Source organism: Macaca nemestrina, chromosome 18, assembly GCF_043159975.1.
Source record: "Macaca nemestrina isolate mMacNem1 chromosome 18, mMacNem.hap1, whole genome shotgun sequence".
In the NCBI taxonomy this organism is placed as follows: Eukaryota; Metazoa; Chordata; class Mammalia; order Primates; family Cercopithecidae; genus Macaca; species Macaca nemestrina.
Window position 1 is genome coordinate 3,769,536 of NC_092142.1, and position 17,725 is coordinate 3,787,260.

Here is a 17,725-nt window from a genome sequence, read left to right on the forward strand (position 1 = left end):
TTACCTCGACGAACTGGCTTACTCTGGTTGCCACTTCTACCCTGGAGATCAGAGTCCATCTCTTCCCACATCACTGGGAAACCATGTTCTCCTGCAAGGAATGTCTTTCTCTAATCCGTGAGACATGAGAGTGTCAGACATGTATAGAGACTCACAGCTGAAAATAAGTGCTCAACTTTGAAGGATGTCTGAAGAGGATGGAAAAAGACAATATAAACCTATCACATTCCTTCACTCTGCTTCTTGTGATTTACTTTCTATCCTTTTCCTCCCTCCACAAATCTATACCAATGATCCAAAACACTAGAAATATTTAAACTGTCTTTGCAAAAACTGTTAACAGTGAGAAGATTATGACACTAAAAGAGATAGGATCTAACCAACTCCATCTTGCTTTTAACCTCCAAACTGCCCTTGGTCATTCCTGGGCATGAGGCAAGCTAGCTTTGGGTGAAATTTAGTTTATAGTTTGAATGATAATAACCCTTCCCAAAACTAAACTCCTCTGTGAAACTAATTAAAGACCACCAGGTTAGGAGGATGAGAGGGGCCTGAATTCTGCTAAGATGTAGGCCTAATGAAATGATTATCCAGAGGTCACAAGATTTGCAACTTCCCCAATTAAATAACATCACCATTGTAGAACCCAAGATTGGTCTTTTGAGATGTCTTTTCAGGCCTCTGCTTTCTGACAACCAGATGGCCCCACCCAGACTAGGGACTCCTCTGTGGCTCCCACCCAAAATCGCACTCAGCACACAAGAGCCATCTTCCACAGCCCTGTGAGTGCATCCCCAACCAGTCAGCATTCCCCGTTCCCTACCCAACTGCCTGTCAAAGCCCTAGCCTCTGAATTTCTGGGGAGGCTGACTTGAGTAATAAAACTTGTCTCCCATTTAGCTGGTTCTGTGCATATTAAATTCTTTATTGCAATTCGCCTGTCTTGACAAATTGGCTTTATCTAGGCAGTGGGCAAGATGAACCCACTGGGCAGTTACAGTAGCAAAAAATAGTTTTCTCCCAGCCAAGATTCTGTGTCTGCTAACAAGTTACTCAAACTGTTCCTGACGATGTAGTTCACCTGTTCCTTCCCTTCTTCCCTCACGTACCTAAGTCTTTTTCTTGTCCTTCCCTATCCTCAAGAAGCCTGGACTCATGTTCCCAGTTGCTACCCTCTCCTCAGGAGAGTACTAGTGTGTGTGCACTTCTTAATTAACTTCGTCATCACTATTATTCCACACACACACAACGTAGATAAGTGACTGTTTGGGTTTGCTGTATGTTTTTATTTTCCCGCATTCCTTTCCCACTTCTAATAGCAGCATCTTCTTCCTTTGTGAAAAAGTCCCTCTCAACCGGGTGTGGTGGCTCATACCTGTAATCCCAACACTTTGAGAGACTGAGGTGGGTGGCTCACAAGGTCAGGAGATCTAGACCATCCTGGCTAACAAGATGAAATTCCATCTCTACTAAAAAGACAAAAAAATTAGGCAGGCATGGTGGCACACGCCTGTAGTCCCAGCTACTCAGGAGGCTGAGGCAGGAGAAGTGCTTGAACCCAGGAGGCAGAGGTTGCAGTAAGCCGAGATCTCGCCATTGCACTCCAGCCTGGGCAACAAGAGCGAGACTGTCTCAAAAATAAAGAAAGAAAGGAAGGAAGGAAGGAGGGGGGGGGGGAGAGAGAGAGAGAGAGAGAGAAAGAAAAAAAGAAAAAGGAAGGAAGGAAAGAAAGAAAGAGAAAGAAAGAAAGATTGATTGATTGGTTCTGGTGGGGATATTAATTACAATACCTGCCTCCCCAGAAGTGGGCATATGACACACAGCTAGGCCTATTAAAATTCTTTACTCAAATTTTACGTGAGAAGTAGGGAAAGCTCTTAATTTTCTGGGAATTGCTAAATTGGCCAAATGTAAGACCAGAGTTGTCTGCAACTATGTCCCACTCTCTACTCCACACTTCCGTCACAGGAGCCTGTTCACAAGAGGACAATATACTCGAGTCCTGAAAACATGTTTGGATCTCCAAGGCCAGTTTATGCAAGGCAATATTTTATTTTTTTGAGAGTTAATTTTAAAAATAGTTTTATATAATTTAAAATTAAACAATAAATAACTTTTAAAAATAATTTTATGTTTTTTTTTGTTTTGTTTTTTTTTTAATCTTTAGAGATGGAGTGTCACTCTGTTGCCCAGGCTGGTCTCAAACTCCTGAACTCAAGCAATCCTCCCACCTCAACCTCCCAAAGTGTTAGGATTAAAAGCATAAGCCACCATGCCCGACCTTAAAAACAATTTTAAATAGAGGCTAACTTTTGTATTTTTTGTAGAGATAGGGTTTCACTATGTTGCCCAGGCTGGTCTCAAACTCCTGTGCTCAAATGATCCTCCCACCTTGGCCTCCCAAAGTGCTGGGATTACAGGTGTGAGCCACTGCACCAGTGAAGGCAGTCTTTTTTTCATTAGTTTGTGTTGGTTTTTAACTACTTAAAACACAGATTAAAGCAGATCATAATTTACATTTTCTACAGGAGCTGACACACCCTCACCACGTGGTATTAAAATGGATCCAGCATGCACAACAATATGAATATACTCAGGACTACTGAGCTGTACACTTAAAAATGGTTAAGATGGTAAATGTTTTTTAAAAAAGAAAATTTTTTATATTTTAAAAATGGATTTCGGTTCCCTTTTCTCAAAGAAATTGAACTGCCTTCACTTAAATTCTCTTTACATTTTGGTGCTTCTAGAGATAGAGAAATCAAGGGCATTATTATTGTTAGTACTGCTTTTTAGCCAAAAAGAAACTGAGAGCGATGAAGTATCTTGCCTAAAGCATCACACAGCAGAGCTCTAGGCAGCAAGGCCAGGACTAGAACCTGCACCCCTTGCCTTCATTATGTTCATCCTGTACCTTACCTGGCTGAAGAATAATATAATAAATGCTCTTCTAACTTCATGCAGAAGGCGGAACCTGCACCCCTCTGGGCCCTTTTTGACCCCTTACATCCCACTCATCGTTAAATTTTAAAATGCTGTTCTCTGAAAATTTTACTTCACTCTAGCGATGGCCCAAACCCTGGGAAAAAAATGCAGCATGAGGATGGGGAGCCAAGTGGATAGGTTTTTCACTTAGTAACTACTTATTGAGTACTCAGAACGCACTCGGTGCCAGAGTCAGGCACTGTGGATGAGTAGGGAGTGGACGAGACAGGGACGAGATAAGCAGGGTCAAGGCCAGGGGGTCCCGGGGCGCCGGCGCTTAGGCTCGGGGTGATCCGCGCAGTGGGAGCGGGGCACGTGACCGCGGCGCGTCTGGGGAAGCCCGGCCTGAGGGAGGCCGCCTGTCCCACGGAGACGCCCATCGGAGTCGGACCCAAACGCCTCCGAGAAGGCTCTCAGCGGGGAGGGACTCCTCGGCTGTTGTAGGGCCCAGCCGCTAGTCCCGCCGGCCGCAAGGAAGCGGAGGACTCACCGGATACCAGTACTCGGGACTCCACAAACTCCCTCAGCCTCCGGGCCGGAAGTCAGGGGCGCGATTCGCTCTGCCCACTACGCACGCCCCTGCGCAGGCCCGCAAGTCGAGCTGCTGGACTGCAGCTCCCGGGATGCACTGCGACGATATTGACAGAGGCAGCAGCCAATAGACGGTAGAGGATGCTCGACAGGAGGCGGGCCCTCTCGGTAGTTCCTCAGCAGCCAGTGGGCGTCTCCGCGGCGAGTGGAATCGACCCCGCCCCCAGCCCGTGCTCGCAGGTGCCGGGTCCCAAGTCCCGCGGTCCCGGGTTCCCAGAGAGGTGAGTCGGCTGCAGGTGGGTGCGGGGCGCCGGGCTGCTCGGGGTAGCGGTGTCGCAGTCGCCAGTCCGAGCTCGCACCGGCAGTGGAGTTCAGCTGCGCACCGGGTTGCGGCAGCTTCGCCAGGCCTGGGGCTGGCTGGGCCGCGGGGCCGCCCTGGAGGCCGGAGCCACCGGGCCTGCGGCGCCTGGGCAGGGAGCAGCCGCTTCGCTCGCGTGCAGGAAGCTGTTCGCTACCTCACACCCCCGGCTGGCGCTGTGGCCTTGCTCAACTCTACCGTTTAACACCCGGTGACATGCGCCAGGTCGGTTGCTGCCGTCATGCGGGAGAGTTGGGGCAAGCTACCTGTGACAGCTTGAACTTTTCCTAGGGATTCCGCTCCACCCGCCAGTTAGAGCGTATTGCTCATTAAACCCGAGACCTGTGTGCTTGCTACTGAAATAAAAGAAATATTTTTTCCCCAGAGTCCTTTTAGGACATTATGACTTTTCTCCTTTGCAAGACTTCAAAAAACTGACAGGAAGACAAAACTCTTCCCACTCCCAGGGACCGCGTTGTCTTGAGTTTGGCTAATAAAGGCTAGCAAGTGAGGCCTTGTCTCTGCATCCCGTTCTCCCTAACATCCTCAGAGAACGTTCGTGTTTGGAGTCTTTCTAGTATTCAGAGACTTCTCCAAGGTCATGATCCCAAAGGCTTAACACGTTTACAAGGAGAGAGTTGTCTCCTGACGCCCAAAATGGCAGCTAAAATGGAGATAACTTTAAGCTCCAACACTGAAGCTTCCTCCAAGCAAGAGAGACACATAATAGCCAAACTAGAAGAGAAACGGGAGCCTACTCTGCAAAAAAACTGCCCCGATCCTGAGCTCTGCCGCCAGAGCTTCAGACGCTTTTGTTATCAAGAGGTGTCTGGACCCCAAGAGGCACTCTCCCAGCTCCGACAGCTCTGCCGTCAGTGGCTGCAACCCGAGCTGCACACCAAGGAGCAGATTTTGGAGCTTCTGGTGATGGAGCAGTTCCTGACCATCCTGCCCCCAGAGATCCAGGCTCGGGTCAGGCATCGATGTCCAATGAACACCAAGGAGATTGTGACCCTCGTAGAAGATTTTCACAGAGCATCCAAGAAACCAAAGCAGTGGGTAAGGAGGGTCCTCTCCCATCATCCTGGGGATTTCTTTTTCATCTAGGTAATGTTTGGTATCTGGATCTCTCCCTATTTAAGGACTGAGTCTCAGAAGTGGACTGGATGGCTTCAGAAGTTGCTTCCAGCCTCTGTCTGGGAACCTATTCCGAGTTGTTAACAGGTTTTTAGAAAATCTAACTACTGATACCCAGTGAGGCAACAGAGGACCAACGTTCTTGCCATTCCTTTATGCACCTTATGTCACCAGAAGTAAAAATTGTAAGGTTCTTGAATCCCTTCTGTCAGCTCTTCCCACACCATCTTAGTTTTCCTACAAGCAGAATTCTTAGCAGGCAGGGTCACCCTGTTTAGTAGCAGTTGGACTTTGAGGAACTTCATTTCATTGGAAGTTCTAGCTTATTGTTTTTTTTTTTTTTTTTTTTTGAGATGGAGTCTTGCTGTGTTGCCCTGGCTGGAGTGCAGTGGTGCCATCTCAGCCCACTGCAACCTCTGCCCCCGGTTCAAGTGATTCTCAGGTCTCTGACTCCTGAGTAGCTGGGATTACAGGCACCTGCCACCATGCCTAGCTAATTTTTGTATTTTTTAGTGAGAGGGTTTTCACCATGTTGGCCAGGCTAGTCTCGAACTCCTGACCTCAAGTGATCCACCCGCCTTGGCCTGTCAAAGTGCTGGGATTACAGGTGTGAACCACCACACCTGGCCTAGCTTATTGTCTTTGATTTTTTTTTTTTTTGGGGGGGACTGGGTCTCACTGTGTTGCTGAGGCTGGAGTGCAGTGGTGCAATCTCTGCTTGCTGCAGCCTCCACATCCAGCTCAAGTGTTCCTCACACCTCAGCCTCTCAAGTAGTTGGGACTGCAGGTACATGCCACCATGCATGGCTAATTTTTGTACTTTTGTAGAGACAGGGTTTCTCCACATTGCCCAGGCTCTTGGGCTCAGGCAATCCACCTGTCTTGACCTCCCAAAGTGCTGGGATTACAGGAGTGAGCCCCACAGTGCCTGACTAGCTTGTTGTCTTTGGATCAGGAAGTTACAGTTTAACTGGCCAGTGTTGCCATTGCTGGCCACTCCCCTCCCCGAAGTCAGACCCCAGTCAGGACTTGGGCAAGAAGCAAACAGCAGGTACTTCCGAAAATAGAACTTGTTAGGGAATGAGGGTAGGGTAGTCCTCTTAGACCCCTACTACTACTGGAATCTCCTTACCAGGAAAGCCTTTGGCAGAACAATGTATTAGATAAGAAGAGTTTGTAACAGCCTCTCACCATACTGCTTCCTGTTTCTACAGGACCTATTTCCAGCAGAAGTAGGTTGCGGGGAGGGCGGCGGGGGGGGCGTGGTGTGTAGAGTGGGCATCTGATGGTCCAGTGTCGTGACTGACTCTGATATTTGTGCCAGCAGCTACCCTGATAACTTTGACTCTGGCCCTTGGGAAAGGCCCAAGCTTTAGGGGAAGCCACTCGGCTGACTTGTAGCATCCTCATTCCTGTCATTCTTCACATCCTTCCCTTTACTTCCTTTGAGGGTTTCAGTGGTTTCTATGAAAGTTGACCTCTAGATGGTTATCAGCAATTCCCAAGGTAAACAGGTCATTATACAACAGTGAGAGATCAAGCTTCCCTCAGTCCTGATGGATGGAATTAATGGGGCTTGTTCCTAGGTGGCCGTTTGTATGCAGGGGCAAAAGGTGCTCTTGGAGAAAACTGGATCTCAGCTTGGAGAACAGGAACTGCCAGACTTTCAACCGCAGACTCCTAGGAGAGATCTCAGGGAGAGCTCTCCAGCAGAACCTTCCCAGGCGGGAACTTATGACCAGCTGAGCCCCCATCATTGGGAGAAATCCCCACTCCTCCAAGAACCAACCCCCAAATTGGCTGGGACAGGTAAACACTCTGCCTTTTCTCTCCCTCTCATCAGCCCTTTATCTCCATCAGTGTATCTCATGGTTCTGCAAAGGCATAGACCACATGTGTGTGTTTTTTAAAATGTTGTATATAATAGTAGATGATTACTCACTAAACAAATTTCACTAATTAGAATGGTGGTGATACTACAAATAAGTATGTTTTGTCATTTTCTGTTAATGAATATTTGACAATCCACTGCATGACAGGGTTGTACCTACTTTTCTGTCCCTTTCAGAACTTCTTATAGAAAAGACAGATCCAAATATGGCCACAGATGAACTTCCATGCAAGCTATGGCTGAGTTTCATTGCTTAAAATGCTCCTTTGTTTAGAAGGGGCCTGGTAGAAAAAAAAAGCTCACCCTATATCATATATCTTTGTCCTCCTCCGTGATGTTGCTTATACTTTAAATCCTCAAATCTATTTCCCTTTCTCTGGTGTGATATTTGTGTAACTGCTGGCCTTGTTCTACACAGTCCTGTGATCTCTAAGCCTGAATGACAGTGACATTTTGGCCAAGCCTGGTGATGTGAATACAAGATACAATCAGCACATTAGAGAGGAGAGTTACAAGAAGACAAAAATCCTTATTTTCTTAACATTTGCTACATTCAATGAGGTACTTTGTGTTTTAGGCTGTTCAGGCTGCTAATATAGAATGCTAGAGACTAGGTAGTTTATAAACAACAGGAGTTTATTTGTTATAGTTCTAGAGGCTGGGAAGTCTGAGTTCAAGGTGCCAGCATGGTTGGGTTCCAGTGAGGCTCCTCTTCCAGGTCACAGACTGCCTACTTCTCAGTCCTCATGTGGCAGAAGGGGAAGACAGGCTCCTGTGGGGCTCTTTCATGAAGGCATTAATTCCATTCCAGTGAGGGCAACACCCTCGTGACCTAATCACCTCCCAAAGGCCCCACGTCCTAACACTATTACCTTGGGAGTTAGAATTTCATATGAATTTGGGGGAACATAAACATTCAGCCCCTGGCAACCACAGTCTACTTTTGTCTCTAGACTTGCTTATTCTGAACATCGTATATAAATGGAATCACACAGGCCGGGCACAGTGGCTCACGCCTGTAATCCCAGCACTTTGGGAGGCCAAGGCAGGCGGATTGCTTAGGCTCAGGAGTTCGAGACGAGCCTGGGCAACATGGCGAAATCCTATCCCTACAAAAAAATACAAAAATTAGGGGGGCATGGTGCTGCACACCTGTAATCCCAGCTTCTTGGGGGAGCTGAGGCAGGAGGATCACTTGAACCTGGGAGGTCGAGGCTGCAGTGAACTGAGATTGTGCCACTGCACTCCAGCCTGTGTGACAAAGTAAGACCCTGTCTCAAAAATAAATAAATAAATAAATAAATAAATAAATAAATAAATTGAATCACACAATATGTGGTCTTTCGTGTGTGGCTTCTTTCACTGAGCATGTTTTCAAGTTTTATCCATGCTGTAGCATGAATCAGTGCTTCATTCCTTTTCTGTGGCTGAATAATAGGCATTGTATGGATATATTACATGCTGGTTTTTTGTTCATGTTGGTTCATCTGTTCATAGACTTTTGGGTTGTCTCCACTTTTTGGTTATTATGAAGAATGCTGCTATAAATGTGTGTGTTTTTGTGTAGACATGTTTTCATTTCTCTTGAGTATATACCTAGGAGTGGAATTACCATATGCTAGGTCATATGGTAATTCTATCTTTGACTTATGAGGAACTACCAGACTGTTTTCCAAAGCATCTGTACCATTTTACATCCCCACCAATACTGTGTGAGGATTCTGATTTCTCCACATTCTTGCTAGCCCTTGTTATTGTCTTCTATCCATCCTATTAGGTTGAGAAATTTTGATTTGAGGTTTTGATTTACATTTCCCTGGTGACTAATGGTGTCAAACATCTTTTCATGTGCTTATTATCCAATTACATATCTTGTTTGGAAAAATGTTCAGATCCTTTGCTCATTTTTAAATCGGGTTATTTGTCTTCATTTTTTATAAGAGTCCTTTATATGTTCTAGACACTAGACCCTTATGTGTAATTTGCAAATCTTTTCTCTCATTCTGTGGGTTGTCTCACTTTCTTGATAGTGTCCTTTGAAGCACACGTTTTTCATTTTGCTACAGTGTAATTTATCTATTTTTTTATTTCTTTAGGCTTTGGTGTCATGTGTAAAATACCACTGCCTAATCCAAGGGCACAAATATGTACAGCTATGTTTTCTTCAAAGAGACATAGATTTAGCTCTTACTTTTAGGTATTTGGTCCATTTAAAGTTAAATTTTCCTCCATACATAAAGAAACAAGTCAATTTTTATATAGGATTTGAGGTAGGGGTCTGTCTTAATCTGATCAGGCTGTTATAACAAATTGTCTTAGACTAGGTAATTTATAAACAACAGAAATTTATTGCTCACAGTTCCTGGATGCTGGCAAGTTCAAGATCAAGGTGCCAGCAGATTTGGTATCTGGCGAGGTCCCATTCCTCATAAATGGTAGTCTCTTGAGTTTCTTTTATAAGGACACTAATCCCATTTATGAAGACTGCACCCTCATAACCTAATCACCTCCCAGATGCCCCACCTCCCAAGACCACTGCACGGAGGACTGTCAATATATGTGTGTCAGGGAACAGGGGGTAATAAATATTCAGACCATAGTAGGGTCCAACTTCATTCTCTTGTATGTGGAAATCCAGCAGTCCTAGTATCATTTATGAAAAAGACTATTCTTTTCCCATTGAATTGTCTTGTCAAAAAGCAATTGACCCTGATTGTATAGGCTGATTATTTACATTTGAATTTAAATGAATTAAAATTAAATAAAATTTAAAATTAGGTTCCTTAGTCACGGTAGTCACATTTCAAGTACCCAGTAGCCACATAGTCACATGTGGCTAGTGGCTGCCATATTGAACAGCATGCATGTGCCTGTGCATGCACATGCACACACACGCATTTTCCACATCACAAGGGATCCTTCTCCAGATCCTGTGACTTCCCACAGGCTATTCCAGCTCATCTCCATCCAGACTGTCAGTCCTTCTGTAATTAGGATACATGGCTAAGCCCATATTCCAGTTTCTGAACTCATATACTTCAAATTTGTAATGAAAGAAAACATCACAGTCTCTGAACTTACTATCTTTTGAAGAGAAGGTGGTTGTCAGTTAGTGTTTACGAAGTGAGGGGTATTTGTTGAAATAGCTCAGGCACCAGACTACAGCAGTAAAATTTACAATGTTGAGATTTCACCTCTCTTCCTTCTTTCATTCATTGGTCGATACCCAGTTCTGATGGGTTTGCTTTTCCCTGTTCTTCCTTTCCTAAACCTTTCCCTAAAGGGAGAAAGGAGGAAGGAGGTTGGAGAACTTGGTTCCTAAATTTAATATAAATCACAATCATCCCAGGAGCCTGCTAACTGTGCAGATTATCAGGCCCAACCCCCAGAGATTCTGACCCAGCAGCTTTGGGGGAAGGGTGAAGAGCCTGTTTGTTTAACAAATGGCCCAGATGATTCTAATGCAAGTTGCCAATGGAGGGCCACCCTTTGAGAAACTTTCAGAGTATTTCATAACTCTTGCTGAAGTTATTTCTTCCAAGTGCAGAAAATGAAGCATTTTCTTTCTAATTATAGAGGCCCCCAGAATGAGAAGTGACAACAAGGAAAATCCACAACAGGAAGGGGCTAAAGGAGCAAAGCCATGTGCAGTGTCAGCTGGCAGATCCAAAGGGAATGGTCTGCAGAGTCCTGAACCGAGAGGGGCAAATATGAGTGAACCTCGGTTGTCACGGAGGCAGGTCAGCCCCCCAAATGCTCAAAAGCCATTTGCTCACTACCAGAGACATTGCAGGGTGGAATACATCAGCAGCCCCCTAAAAAGCCACCCACTGAGAGAGCTGAAGAAAAGCAAAGGAGGTAAACGGAGCCTGAGCAACCGTTTGCAACATCTTGGTCACCAGCCCACCCGCTCAGCAAAGAAACCCTACAAATGCGATGACTGTGGGAAAAGCTTCACGTGGAATTCAGAGCTGAAGAGACACAAGAGAGTCCACACAGGAGAGAGACCCTACACGTGCGGAGAGTGTGGAAACTGCTTTGGGCGGCAGTCAACCCTGAAGCTGCACCAAAGGATCCACACTGGAGAGAAGCCATACCAGTGTGGCCAGTGTGGGAAAAGCTTTCGCCAGAGCTCAAACCTTCACCAGCATCACAGGCTCCACCATGGGGATTGAAAGGACCACTCCATGCTTTAGATTCACAAGGAAGGTGTTTGTGTTTCTCTTCCCCCTTACTTGCATGTAAATCACAAAGACTGTGTGACTTACAAGGAAAGCAAGAGGCCCATGAGGAATGATGATGCACATTCTGCTGTGAGGAGGCCCAGAAAAGGCCAACCAGGGCCCAACCGTGCATGATGACATGGTGAAGAGATGGCAGTTCTAGGTATTGGGGCAAAGAGAACTTAAGTCTCTGCAGAGAGCAAGGAATAACTTCTGAGAGAGAATCAGGACAATCCTGCAGGTGGCCCGCTTATTGTTAAATCGTCCCTCTGTTGCTTTATCCTCTAAAATATGTTAAGGGATAAATTCTATATATAGTTATGCATTTGCTGTCATACCAGACAATTTTTTATCATGCACACGCTTCTTTAATAAAGATGAGTGATCTACCAGAATTTCAAGGCAAAGTTCATTGGAAAATAGATCCCTCATATTCTTTCTGTAATTACTAGCTGTTTATAGCAAAGGATGAATTAAATGAGAATATGCATGTTTGTGTGAGAAGAGTTTCCAAGTAATTAGATGCTGCTTTTACAAAAAGAAAAGAAAATTACATTTGAGGGATCTTTTTTGTATCAAAGCATCTTTTATTTTTATTTTTTGAGACAGGGTCTTGCTATGTTGCCCAGGCTGGTCTCGAACTCCTGGACTCAAGCAATTCTCCTGCCTTGGCATCCCAAAGTGCTGGGATTAGAAGTGTGAACCACCGTGCCTGTTCTCAAAGCACCTTTGAGGGAAAACAAAAAACAAAAAAACAAAACAAAACAAAAAACATCTATACAGTTGCTGCAACCCCAGCCTAACACATAAGGAAAAGCTACAGTGAGAAGAAAGTAGTGGACGAAGAATACTAAGGAGATATAAGAGGGAATTCTTCCTACTCTCCTTTCTCACTTAGCCCATTAGCTTTAAGAATAACAAAATGCTGTGAGGGTACAGTGGCTCACACATGTAATCCTAACACTTTGAGAGGTTGAGGCAGGATGACTGAGCCCAGGAGTTTGAGACCAGGCTGGGCAATGTAGCTAAGCCCTGATCTACAAAAAATACAAAAATAAGCCAGGCATGATGGTGCATGTCTATAATCCCAGCTACTCTGAAGGCTGAGGCAAAAGTATCGTTTGAGCCCAGGAGTTAGAGGCTGCAGTGAGCTATGACTGCACCACTCCACTCTAGCCTGGATGACAGAGTGAGACTCTGTCTCAGGGAAAAAAAAAAAAATATCAAAAGGATTGGGGTAATGAAAATATTCTAAGACTGGATTACGGTAATGGTTGCACAAGTCAGTAAATTTACTAAAATCACTGAAATGGGCTAATTTTATGATACGTAAATTGTACCTCAACAGCATATTTTTAAGTGACAAAATATATTTATATAAAATGAATCCTGGAACTAAGCCTGAGAGATCGGCTAATGCCACCTCCTTGTTTTCTCAAAGTGGAAATTAAAATGCAAATCAGTATATAATTCCTAGCTCATTGCTCAGTTTAGAGAAAAAGTTTGGCAGATTAGTGCATTCCTAATGCGGCAAATAGAACCAGGTAGCTTTTTTTTTTTTTTTTTTTTTGAAACAGGGTCTCACTCTGTTACTCAGGCTAGAGTGCAGTGGCGTGATCACGGCTTACTATAGCTTCAATCTTCTGGGCTCAAGCAATCCTCCCGCCTCAGCCTCCCGAGCACCTGGGACTACAGGAATGCACCACCATGCCTGGCTAATTTTTCTATTTTTTTTTGTAGAGACAGAGTCTCACTGTGTTGCCCAGTCTGTCTTCGAACTCCTGGGCTCAAGCCATCCTCTCACCTTAGACTCCCAAAGTGCTGGGATTACAGGTGTACGCTCAGCAAGGTAGCATTCTTCCCAAAACATCAGTATCATGAAGTGATTACCAGTCACCTCAGGGCTGTGGGCTGAGCTCTTCTGTCCCCCACAAGGAACTCTTGTCCCTTCTAACTGCTGAGGGACATGTGCACACCTACAAGTCCTCTTTGGGGTCTTGCACACAATTGTTTCCTTTGCCTTTAGTTCCTGATGTTTCCCATTCCCTCCTGCCTCCTCCCTCTCACAAGAGTTTCCTTCTCTCAAAGGCTTCCCTGAGGAGCCCTGCAGACTTCTGTTAAAATTGGGGTCCAGTCTCTCTACTAGACCCTATACACCAGGGCTGCTAAACTGGGAACCCCCCAGGGGATGTCGGACAATGTCCAAAGACACTTTTGGTTGTTATGACTGAGGGAGGGAGGGTTGTTGCTGGCCTCCAGTGGGTCCTACTGCACCTCCTGCAGTGCTGGGACAGCCAGCCCCCACAGCAATGACCTGGCCCAAAAAATCAGTATCGCCAAGGCTGGGAAACTACCATGCACTATAAAAGCTCTTTCAAAACAAGAACATTGTTTTTCCCTAACTTTAGCTTTGCCAATGCGCAGCCAAGAGAAACAGATGTTCAATATTTAAACAGTTGAGAATCCCCGCTGTATCCAAGGGCCCATTTCTGCCTGAATTCAGAGATCCTCGTGACAATCTGTTGAATGCACAAGTGAGCTTCTGTCTCTTGGGCAGAGGCTTATTGAAGGCCCAGCGGCCTTCCTTATAGCTTTTATGGTCCTTTAGGTACTTTAGGCCCAGATCCCATTCCCATCTGTTATGTTAAATCACGAAGAATTTAGCTTCTGTATCCGACCTGCCCCATACCTGGCTCCATCCTGATACCTCTCCCTGGTCAAGCCCTCTTTCTTCCTCATTGTGTTTCCACCTCACCCTACTGAAACCAGGCTGATTTCACTGTTGTCCCTTAACCTCCAAGTCATAGTCACATCTGTATTAGGTACCTATTGGTGTGGTAACAGATGACCACAAACTTAATGGTTTAAAACAACACAAACTGGGGCCTGGCATAGTGGCTCACACCTGTAATCCCAGCACTTTGGGAGGCCAAGGTTGTCAGAAGTTCATCTGAGGTCAGAAGTTCAGGATCAGCCTGGCCAATATGGTGAAACTCCATCTCTACTAAAAATATAAAAATTAACCGGGTGTGGTGGTGCATGCCTATAATCCCAGCTACTAGGGAGGCTGAGGCAGGAGAATCACTTGAACATGGGAGGCAGAGGCTGCAGTGGGCCGAGATTGTGCCACTGCACTGCAGCCTGGGAAAAAACAGTGAAACTCGGACTCAAAAAAAAAAAAAAGAAAAAAGAAAAAAGAAATACAAAACAACAAAAAAACTCCCACAACCTTACCGTTCTAGAAGTCACAAATCCGAAATTAATCTCACTCAGCCAAAATCAAGCTGTTGGCAAGGCTGGTTCCTCTGGAGGCTCTGAGGTGTGAATCTCTTGCCTTGACTTTTTCAGCTTCTAGCAGCCACCCACATCCTTTGGCCTCTATCTTCAAAATGCATCACTCCAATCTGATTCCACCACCTTCTCCTCTATGACCTTCCTGCTTCCCTTGTATAAGGACCGTTATGATGTCAGGCCCACCGGGATAATCCAGAATAATCTCCCCATCTCAAGATCCTTCCCCTTTTGCCATATAGGGTAAACTTCATGGGTTCCAGGGATTAGGATGTGGAAACATTTGGGGTGCCATGACTCAACCGACCACATATACCCATCCTGAATCAAGTTAGACAAAGAGCATCTGTCCTAAAAGAGAAGGAACATAGATTTCTACTTAATTATAAGGCTTGGGGCCAGGCGCAGTGACTCACACCTGTAATCCCAGGACTTTGGGAGGCCGAGGGAGGTGGATCGCTTGAGGCCAGGAGTTCAAGACCAGCCTGGCCAACATGGTGAAATCCCATCTCTACCAAAAAAAAAATTAGCCAGCTGCATCACCATGCCCAGCTAATTTTTGTATTTTTAGTAGAGATGGGGTTATTTTATGGCTTATTTTATAAAACAATTTTTTTTGTACACATGGGGTCTCACTATGTTACCCAGGTTGGTCTCAAACACCTGGGCTCAAGCAATCCACCCACCTTGGCCTCCCAAAGTGCTCGGATTACAGGGGTAAGCCACTGCACCTGGCACATAGATCTCCTTTTTAAGGCTGAATAATGCTCCACTGTGTGTGTGTGTGTGTGTGTATATCCATTTATCCACCAGTAGCCACTTAGGTTGCTTTCAAGTCTTGGCTACTGTAAATAATGTACCTTAGGTATACACAGTATCCTCATAGATATTGCAGTTTTGATTCCAGACCCCTACAATAAAGTGAATGTCCCAATAAAATGAGTCACACAAATGTTTTGATTTCCTGGTGAATATAAAACCTATGGTTACACTATACTGTAGTCTATTAAGTGTGGAAAAGTATTACATCAGATAAAGGTAATGCTGATAAGGGTGGTGGCTGCACAGGGTTGGGGTGGCAGAGACAATTTCTTAAAATAAGATAACAATGAAGTTTGCAAAATCAGTTGACTCTTCCTTTCACAGAAGATTTATTCAGGGCATGTTATAATGGGTGATAGCATTTTGGCCATAGTAAAACTTTCAAAATCTTCTCAAATCCTGCTGCTGCTTCATTAACTAAGTTTATGTAATATTCTAAATCCTGCTGTCATTTCAACAACATTCACAGCATCTTTACCAAGAGTAGATTCCATCTCAAAAAAACACTTTTAGGCTGGGCAAGTGGCTCATGTCTGTAATCCCAGCAATTTGGGAGACCAAGGTGGGAGGACTGCTTTGTGAGCTCAGGAGTTAACACAGGGAAGACCCCATTTCTACAAAAAAAATTTAAAAATTAGCTGGGCATGGTGGTGTACACCTGTAGTCCCAGCTACTTGGGAGCCTGAGGTGGGAGGTTCACTTGAGCCTGGGAGGCTGAGGCTGCAGTGAGTCGTGACTGTGCCACTTGTACTTCAGCCAGAGTGACAGAGCAAGACCCTGTCTCAGAAACAAAATGGTTGGGTGCCATGGCTTATATCTGTCATTCCAGCACTTTGGGAGGCTGAGGCACCCAGATCACTTGAGGTCAGGAGTTCCAGAAAAGCCTGGCCAACGTGGCGAAACCCATCTCCACAAAAACAGAAAAATTAGCTGGGTGTGGTGGCATGCTCCCGTACTCCCTGCTACTCAGGAGGCTGAGGAAGGAGAATCGCTTGAACCCAGGATATGGAGGTTGCAGTGAGCTGAGATCACGCCACTGCACTCTAGCCTGAGCAACACAGTGAGACTCTGTCTCAAAAAACAAAAACAAAAGCAAAAACAAAACAAAACACTTTCGGCTGGGGGCGGTATCTCATGCCTGTAATCCCGGCACTTTGGGAGGCTGAGGCGGGAGGATCACTTGAGCCCAGGAGTTCAAGACCAGCTTGGGCAACATATCAAGACCCCATCACTACAGAAAAAAAAAATTTTTTTGAGACAGTCTTGCTCTGTTGCCAGGCTGGAGTGCAGTGGCAATATCTTGGCTCACAGCAATCTCCACCTCCCCGGCTCAAGCAATTATTCTGCCTCAGCCTCCTGAGTAGCTGGGACTACAGGCACGTGCCACCATGCCCGGCTAATTTTTTGTAGTTTTAGCAAAGACAGGGTTTCACCGTGTTAGCCAGGATGGTCTTGATCTCCTGACCTCGTGGTCTGCCTGCCTTAGCCTCCCAAAGTGCTGGTATTACAGGCGTGAGCCACCGCACCCAGCCTACAGAAAAATTTTAAAAATTGAGCAAATGTGGTGACACATATTGTAGTCTCAGCTACTTGGGAGGCCAAGGCAGGAGGATTACTTGAGCCCAGCAGCTAGGCTGCAATGAATTATGATCGTACCACTGCAGTCTAGTCTGGGGGAGTGAGAGCCCATCTCAAAAAAAAAAAAAGAAAATAAAGAGAAAGATGAAATTACTCTTTGATCCATGGGCTGCAGAATAAATGTTGTGTCAGCAGGCACGAAAACATTAACTCCCTTGTATATCTCCATCAGAGCTCTTGGTTGTCCAGGTGCATTGTAATAAACTGTAATATTTGGAAAGGAATCTTTTTTTTTTTTTTTTTTCCTGAGCAGTAGGTCTCAACAGTGGGCTTAAAATATTCAGAAAACCATGCTGTAAACACATAGGTTGTCATCCAGTCTTTGTTGTTCAATTGATAGAGCACAGGCAGAATAAACATAATTCTTAAGGGCCTCAGGATTTGCAGAATGGTAAATGAGAACTGGCTTCACCACCTGCATTCGTCCCTAACAAGAAAACCAGCCTGCCCTTTAAAGCTTTGAAGCCGGACATTGACTTCTCCTCTCTAGCTAGGAACGTCTTAGATGCCGTCTTTCCCCAGTAGCAGGCTGTTTTGTCTACATTGAAAATCTATTCTTATTGTAGCCACTTTCATCAATGATCTTAGCGAGATCTTCTGGATAACATGCTGCAGTTTCTCCATCAGCACTTGAAGCTTCACCTTGCACTTTTATGTTATGGAGATGGCTTTTCTCCTTGAACCTCAGGAACCAACCTTTGTTAGTTTCCAACATTTCTTCTGCACTTCTTCACATCTCTCAGCTTTCACAGAACTGAAGAGAGTTTGGGCCTTGATCTGGATTAGGCTTTAGTTTAAGGGAATGTTGTAGCTGGTTTGATCTTCTATCCACACCATTCAAACTTTCCT

At 45.2% G+C, this 17,725-nt stretch overlaps 1 protein-coding gene across 3 annotated transcripts; it reads left to right on the forward strand.

The window, feature by feature from the left end:
- Positions 1–3,718: 3,718 nt before the first annotated feature.
- On the forward strand, positions 3,719–16,423 carry LOC105467866 (zinc finger protein 174). Of its 3 annotated transcripts, none has more exons than XM_011717653.3 (4): positions 3,719–3,797; positions 4,260–4,933; positions 6,598–6,820; positions 10,479–16,423. In XM_011717653.3, the coding sequence occupies exons 2-4, from the start codon at positions 4,532–4,534 to the stop codon at positions 11,075–11,077; spliced, it is 1,224 nt and encodes a 407-aa protein (XP_011715955.1). In that variant the 5' UTR covers positions 3,719–3,797; positions 4,260–4,531; the 3' UTR covers positions 11,078–16,423. The 3 variants fall into 3 exon arrangements, with proteins under 3 accessions (XP_011715955.1, XP_011715956.1, XP_070940112.1); XM_071084011.1 differs by having other exon boundaries at positions 3,794–3,812; XM_011717654.3 differs by lacking the exon at positions 10,479–16,423 and adding an exon at positions 7,080–10,472 and having other exon boundaries at positions 3,741–4,933.
- The last annotated feature ends 1,302 nt before the right edge of the window (positions 16,424–17,725 follow it).

Excerpts from the sequence above, each read along its gene's own strand:
- LOC105467866 (XM_011717653.3), top strand. The coding sequence starts at position 4,532 with ATGGCAGCTAAAATGGAGATAACTTTAAGCTCCAACACTGAAGCTTCC. Across the intron at positions 4,934-6,597 it reads CCAAGAAACCAAAGCAGTGG|GTGGCCGTTTGTATGCAGGG; the intron begins GTAAGGAGGGTC and ends GCTTGTTCCTAG. Across the intron at positions 6,821-10,478 it reads CCCCAAATTGGCTGGGACAG|AGGCCCCCAGAATGAGAAGT; the intron begins GTAAACACTCTG and ends TTCTAATTATAG.